The sequence below is a fragment of the Cheilinus undulatus genome, linkage group 2 (assembly GCF_018320785.1).
Source record: "Cheilinus undulatus linkage group 2, ASM1832078v1, whole genome shotgun sequence".
NCBI classification, from domain to species: Eukaryota; Metazoa; Chordata; class Actinopteri; order Labriformes; family Labridae; genus Cheilinus; species Cheilinus undulatus.
This window is the reverse complement of record NC_054866.1, coordinates 7102451-7109756: the sequence shown is the minus strand read 5'-3', so window position 1 is coordinate 7109756 and position 7306 is coordinate 7102451. Positions and strand designations below refer to the sequence as shown.

The following is a 7306-nucleotide window of genomic DNA, read 5'->3' as shown; positions in this document are numbered from 1 at the left end:
ACCAGTCCTGTTATAACGAAGATATCCTGTCAGACTGTTTCATTTTCCGCTGACACATTTTTCTCCTACAGTCTTTAATTTCTCATGGATTTTCTCATGAAGTGCAGTGCTTCCTGCTTAAAGTGCTGGATAAAGATAGTCTTTTCAGAATGATATTTCTATTTTCCCTTTTCCAAATTTAACTGCTTCTTGGAAGTGATTACAACTCTTTTTCAACCTTAACACAGAAGCTTCATTCCTGTCTCCTCCAGCAGCTGCGCACTGATATGCAGCCAATGGAGGAGGAGACAGGAGGGTCCACGGGCTGAAGTTTCCGTACTAAAACTTTAAGAAAAAAGATAAAGTCTAAATCATTTCCAAGAAGCAGATATATTTGAAAAAAGGGAAAATAGAAATATTCTGAAACAAGGCTGGGATGTCAGCAAAGAGGGCGGAGTCATGATCTGGGCCAGAATCATAGGGAGAGAGCTAGAAGGCCCCTTTAGGGTCCCTGAAGGTGTGAAAATGACCCCGGAAAAGCATATAGAGTTTCTGACTGACCACTTTCTTCCATGGTACAGAAAGAAGAACTGTGCCTTACATAGCAAAGTTATCTTCATGCATGACAATACACCATCTCATGCTGCAAAGAATCCCTCTGTGTCATTGGCTGCTATGGGCATAAAAGGAGAGAAACTCATGGTGTGGCCCCCATCCTCCCCTGACCTCAACCCTACTGAGAACCTTTGGAGCATCCTCAAGCTAAAGATCTATGAGGGTGGGAGGCAGTTCACATCAAAACAGCAGCTCTGGGGGGATATTCTGACATCCTGCAAAGAAATTCAAGCAGAAACTCTCCAAAAACTCACAAGTTCAATGGATGCTAGAATTGTGAAGGTGATATGAAAGAAGGGCTCCTATTTTAACATGGATTTTTTTTTTTTTTAAAAGTTATTGGGAGGTTTTTTTAATAAAATTTGAATTATGCTCCAACGGTTGATGACTTGAAAATTATACTGACATAATTTGGAGCGTGGTGTATAGCCAAGTACCTCATACAACCCAAATTCAAAAATCCTGAAATATCCCTTTAATTTGCTAAACCGTGTCTAAACAGGGTCATGTCTCCACGTCCCAGGAGGGGCTGTGCACCACAGTTTGAGAACCTTTGCTGCGGAGTTTACCAATGAAACAGAGAGGCAACATAAAGGAGAAACATTGTCAAAGAGTTTATTGTGGATTGTTTGTGGTCAAAATAAAACCATCTGATGAGTATAAAAACAGACAGAATGACATTCAGAAGAGTCGGAGAGTTTAACCCTAAAATTTCCTAAAACATCCCACCATGGATGGTACGTCTCCTCTGATTGGTCCGGTAAATATCACCGGCCTGTCCCGTACCAAACAAAAATGTTCAACAGCTCGTTGTTCTCTGACAGCGGGATGCACAAACCCGCTCTTCTAACAGAATCTGAATTATTCTTCTACTTTGTCATTGAGACGGCGTGTTCAGGAAACGCTTGTAAGATCCAGAACGATCATGACTGTTGGTCATGTGACATCTCAGAGCAGAACTCAGTGTGTCTCTTTAGGAGAAGGATGATTGGAAACTGGCCACAGTCCATCAAAGCTCACAAGAATCACATCCTGACATGGAGGAAATACCCTCTGATTAAAGGAAAAGACCAATTCATGATAAATCAGCAGGAAATAAAGTCCTTAAAATAAATTATGGAGCAGGTTTACTGGCACTTTATTATCAATTACTGACCTTATAACATTCATGTACCCTTTAATGTTTACTGGCCCCTTTTAACATTAACGGACTCTTTTTTTGATGTTTACTGGCCCGTTTTGAATTTAAAAGCCCTTTGTTAATGTTTAATGGTCCTTGATTAACCATAACCTAGCATCACTTCTTGATGTTTACTGGCCATTTTTTTTTAATTAGCTGGGCTCTTTTCGTATTTACTGGTGCATTAACTTTACTGGCCCTTGTTGTCATTTACTTGCCCCTTTCAACATTTACTGTCCCTTTGTTAATGTTTACTTGCCCTTTTTTTACTTTTACTGGCCCTTTTTCAACGCTGACTGGCATCTTTAAATCTAACTGACCATTTTTAAATGTTTACTGACCCTTTAATAGTTTACAGGCCCTATTTTAACATTTACCAGCCCCCTTTGAAATTAACTAGCCCTTTTATTACATTAACTGTCCCTTTTTGACTTTCAGTGGCCTATTTTATTGTTTACTTGCCCTTTTTTACTTTAAATGGCCATTTTTAATGTTGACTGGTATCTTTAATTTTTACTAGCCCATTTTGACATTTACTGGCCCATTTTTTAACATTAATTGTTTTAAATGTAAACTGGCCCCTTTTAAACATTTAATTGCCCTTTTTGACTTTTATTGACCTTTTTTATGTTGACTAGCATCTTTAATATTTACTGGCCCTTTTTGATGTTTACTGGCCCATTTTTTAACATTAACTGTCCCATTTATAATGTTTACTGTTTCTTTTTAATGTTTACAGGCCTTTTTGACCTTTCCTGGTGCTTTTAAACATTAATTGGCCTTTAATTAAACATTCACTGGCCCATTTTTTACATTTACTGTCCCTTTCAGACTTTTTCTGGCCCTTTTTGACACTAAGTGGCCCTTTTTAACATTTACTGGCTTGTTTTGAAAGTCACTGGCCCTTTTTGTAGTTACAGGTCCTTTTAAAAATTAACTGGTGCTTTTGTTTAAATTTACCGGCCTGATTTTGAATTTACTAGCCCTCTTTTTAATATCTACTGTCCCTTTTTGACTTGAAATGGCTCTTTTTTGTTATTATAGACTTTTTAACATTTTTATTGGCTCTTCTTTGTCATTTTCTAGAGGTTTTTATCATTGACTAGCTTTTCATTAATGTTTTGTGGCCCATTGTATCATTTAGGGGTCCCTTTTTAGATTGACCAGCCCTTTATCAACCAGTGATGAAGCCCCTTTACTGGCCCTTCTTGAAAATTTACTGGCCCTTTAGCAACCAGTGATAAAGCCCCTTTACTGGCCCTTTTTAAACATTTACTGGTCCTTTATAAACCAGAGATGAGTCCCTTTACTGGCCCTATATAAAAAGATATGGAGCTCCTTTACTGGTCCTTTTTTTTAAAAAAAAAGAGATGGAGCCCCTTTACTGGCCCTTTTTAAACATTTACTGGCCCTTTATAAACCAGAGATGAGTCCCTTTACTGGCCCTATTATTGCCAGTGATGGAGCTGACGTTGATTATGAACCAGGACAGTGAGCACTCACGAACACCCACGTTTGGTTCAATTTTTTCCAGTTATTAAGTCCTTTAACAAATTTGAGCTGAATCTTCTGACAAAGTTCCTCTAATGATCCTTTCCTGTAAACTAAAATTAAATCCATTTTATTTCGGCTCTGACTGGACGTTTACTTCCAGCCTGCATGTCAAAGCCAGCACACTGAATATTCATGACTTTGACATGAGATTTTAGCGATCATCACACCAAGGTTTGGCAGAGACAAGGAGGTACTGTAACGAGAGAGCAGCACATCGAATCAGAGTTTTAAAACCAAGAAACAAAAAAGGTTTTGGTAAAAAAAAAAAAAAAGAAACATAAAACACCACAGACATGTTAAAAATAGATATAAATATGCTTGTCTTTACTCTCCCAGGGATTAAGGGAGGTCTGATCCTTGACTCACCATTAACCGATTATCTTCACATAATCCTCTGGTGTGTGGTGCGATTATTTTTGTGCTCCTAATTGAGCCATAGCCTCCCTAATGTAGAATCATAAATATCAGTCACACTTTTATTAATGAGTCAAGGTCAGACTGACTTCAACAGAACACCATGACCAGATACCTGAATGTTTGCATGATGTGTAGAGAATAACATCTCTACTGGAAATAAAACATTAAACTGGTATTTTGACACATTTACGTTAAAGAAATATTAAAGTTTAGATGAACAGCTCAGCATTCTCAGCCAGCTGAGAGTTTTGGCAGTCCTCCATGTTTGTTTTTCTTCTGAAGCCTCATTTTATCTCACAAAGTTTGTTCTGTGGAATTTCCACTGTTAGGACAAACAGCAGCTGTGTGGTCTCGACTGAATTATTCCAAGGATTATAAAGTAAAAAATGATTACAACTGTCCTTACATCTGTGGTGTCCAATTAAAACTTGTTAAGACTTTCAAAACCAGCTTAAACGCATAAGCAACATCAACTTCTACTTTTAAAATCAACTCAAGTTTCCTTCAAGTCTTATTAACACTTCATGTTTCAGAAGGGTGAGAAAAGGGGCCCCATCGGTCAGACTGGTCATTGATTGGTTTACCTGATTGATCTACTGGTTCAAACTTGTTTATGGGAAAGAAGGTCAGGGGTAAGCCTTCCTGATTGACTGTTTTTTTTGGGGGCCAATAATCTGCAGCTGAATGTCTGACTGTGAGAATAAGGCGTCACTACGAGTGAGCGCATCGACATGATTACATTAATGCCAGAAGAATCAGATGATTTACCAGGCCTCCAGATTAAACCTGCTTTACATGATCTTCTCAGTAGTTAGGGTTAGCTTTAGGGTAAAGGCTTGGTGTAATGATTGGGAAGAGGCTGATGCCATCAGACATCGGGGCACTAGCGCAGGTATTAGTTAGATTATCAGCTCCCTTTTATTGTGTGTACCTTTAGGAATAGGTTTAGGCATAAGGAGTCAAGGTCAGGGTTAGGTTTAGGGGTAGGGATTGGGGAAAGGTTGATGGCATCAGGCATCAGTGCACGAGCACAGGTTATTCCTTTGTATTATTTAATCCTATTTAGATCCTTAGCTCTCTTTTATTATATGTGCCTTTAGATTTAGTGGTAAGGAATAAAGGTTAGGGTTAGGTTTTGGTGTTAAGGTTAGGTTTAGAGTTCATTCCATTGATCCAGGGACAAGTCCACACCCATAAATCCCACTCACTTGTGTTTTGTTTTGTCTCTCAGCTTTGCAGTTAAGCTAGTTGATGTTATTTCCAGCAATGAATCTGCTCTAACGCCTCTCCACAGCCAACCATGGCCAATTACGCAGACGATTAAATTATTTCTCCATGTCTTAATCTGTTCCATGCAAGGGAAGCAGGATACTCATAGCCTTCATTTCAATAAGCATGGAATTCTTTTCAGCTTCACAGTCTGTTCTTCTGCTTCCTCCCACGCTCAGATGTGACTGAACGAAAGATTAAATTGTCAGCATGTCCTGAATAAAGCTGATTATTGGTCAAAAGGCTTGGTGTGGTTGTCTGATTTTTCAAGAGATACTGAATTCATCTGAAAAATCACATTCTGCTGGTCACATGACAACTGGAGTGATCAGGTAACTTCTGTCAGTGATCATGTAGATGGACACCATGGTCGCTTCTTATAAATCTGACAGCTGTGGCAGTGGAGAGCTGCGTCTGTGGAAAAGTTACAAACGTTTTTAATGGTTCTGCTCCATTTGAGAGCGATTCTAAAAACCGCAGAGACTGAGAGCAGATGTGCTGGTTTCATGATAAGAGAGGAAACAGGAGATATGTTTGAAGGGAGGGTGTAGTAGTCTGGATTGAAGGGAAGCTTCCTTCCACACTGAAGAAAACTGGACAGAAAAAGTCCTTAAAATATCACAGGGCACCCAGGCTGTTAGCAGGACTCTTCAACAGTCTAACGGATGGCGACGGTGGATGAAGACGTTAACGTAACATCCAGGAGTGTTAGCAGGACTTAGGAAAACGTTCAAACTTGTTTACTCCCAGAAATCCTCCTTCCGTTTCTTCAACTCTTTGATAACTTCCTGAATGCTTGGCGGCAATGAGCCTTCTTCTTCCACAGTGTTTTTTTTTTTCATCCTTTTCATGAGCAGCGCCACTTTCTGCTCAACCTGTTGACTCCTGATACGTGACAGCAGCGAATGGAAACACTCATAAATTCCTGTTATCTTCTGCTGAATTTTGAAGCGGTGTTTTGGATGGATTCCCAAAGGAGTTAGAGTTTACAGGGTGTTGATTTGGTTCCTCTCAGCGCTCCCTCAATCTTTTTTTTTCTTTTTTTCACAAAGCCACTACAGATATGTTGCGATGCGTTCAACATAACAGCACGAATCGATGTACAGAGTACCAATACGATTCACAATCACAGAGAACACGGACTCCACACCACAGCCATGTGCTATCAGGACTCCAACATGCAGTCTGCTTGTTTAAGTCACTAAAATTAAAGGATATGTCTGAAAAACATCAACACCAAATATAGATAGAATCTGTCTCCATTTTAAAACATCTGTATTCAAAATACATTTCTTTTCTTTTTCAAGTCATAGCTATGAAAATGTCTTTGGTCCAGAAAAATATCTTCAACTCTACAGGCTTTGAACGTCATTGAACACGATTGGAACAAAGTAAAAGGAGATCATTGAACTGATCAATAAGGGCAGGGCTGATACCATGTATCTATTCATGTCTATTTGGAGAGCTCCAAATATTTAAAGTGCTGCTGCTTTATTCCCTCAGCATCTCAAAGAAACATCCACTGAAGTAAGGCAGATCGGTTATCATCTACTCCACCGTCCTCTCCACCAATCAGCGAGTTTGTTCACAGAACAGAGAGAGACGACACGAGTAGAGAGAGAGAGAAGGGCCACGAGTGGAGGACGCCAGGTCCACAGGTGTGATGATTGGTCATCAACGTGACGTCAGAGTGAAGTAAAAAATAGCAGCCTATTCACACGCCATCTCATGATGCCTGGAGTCATACGTAAAAGAGAGGGCGAAGAAAACGACCACCGGTTTGTTCGTTTTAGAGACGGCAGAGAGGACCAGAGATCTGTCTCTTTTAGGCTCTGGCTCGTGGAGCGGACTCACTGCTGATGGCGTTTTCTTTGTTTTTCTCTCAGACACCCTCTGGGCATCCCCGCTGGTTGACCTGCGGCTCCTTAAAGGTGCAGTCTGTCATAGCTGTTTCACACCAGTCCTTCCTGCCCCGTTAGGAGGTTTTCCCGACAATGGGGTTGTCCCTGAAACAGAAAAATAAAAATTAGCAGGGCTTATCTTTGTAGGGGTGGGTCAGCAGCTGGTGCCTTCAGATAAGAGTTGTGGTGGATTCACCAGAGGCGATCACATCAATATTGAGAAGAGTTTGAGTTTATGAGTTGTTGCATGTTTGATCACTTTATCAGAAATGGTGGAGCTGTGGACTTCAGTTTTTAGCCACGTAGAGTTCCCCCATGTGGTGTTTAAAGATTTAATGTCATGTTAGTATTTCATTCAGAGGAAAACAGTCCGTCTACAACTACACGACTT

At 40.0% G+C, this 7306-nt stretch overlaps 1 protein-coding gene across 1 annotated transcript in view; it reads right to left on the bottom strand.

Annotated features, from left to right (window-relative positions):
• Positions 1–897: 897 nt before the first annotated feature.
• rasa2 (RAS p21 protein activator 2) overlaps positions 898–7306 on the bottom strand; it is a 63472-nt gene continuing 57063 nt past the window's right edge. Inside the window, exon 24 of the mRNA XM_041805148.1 lies at positions 898–7020. Within this exon, the coding sequence (XP_041661082.1) occupies positions 6990–7020 (31 nt within the window). The 3' untranslated portion in view covers positions 898–6989. The remainder of the gene's footprint in view (positions 7021–7306) is intronic.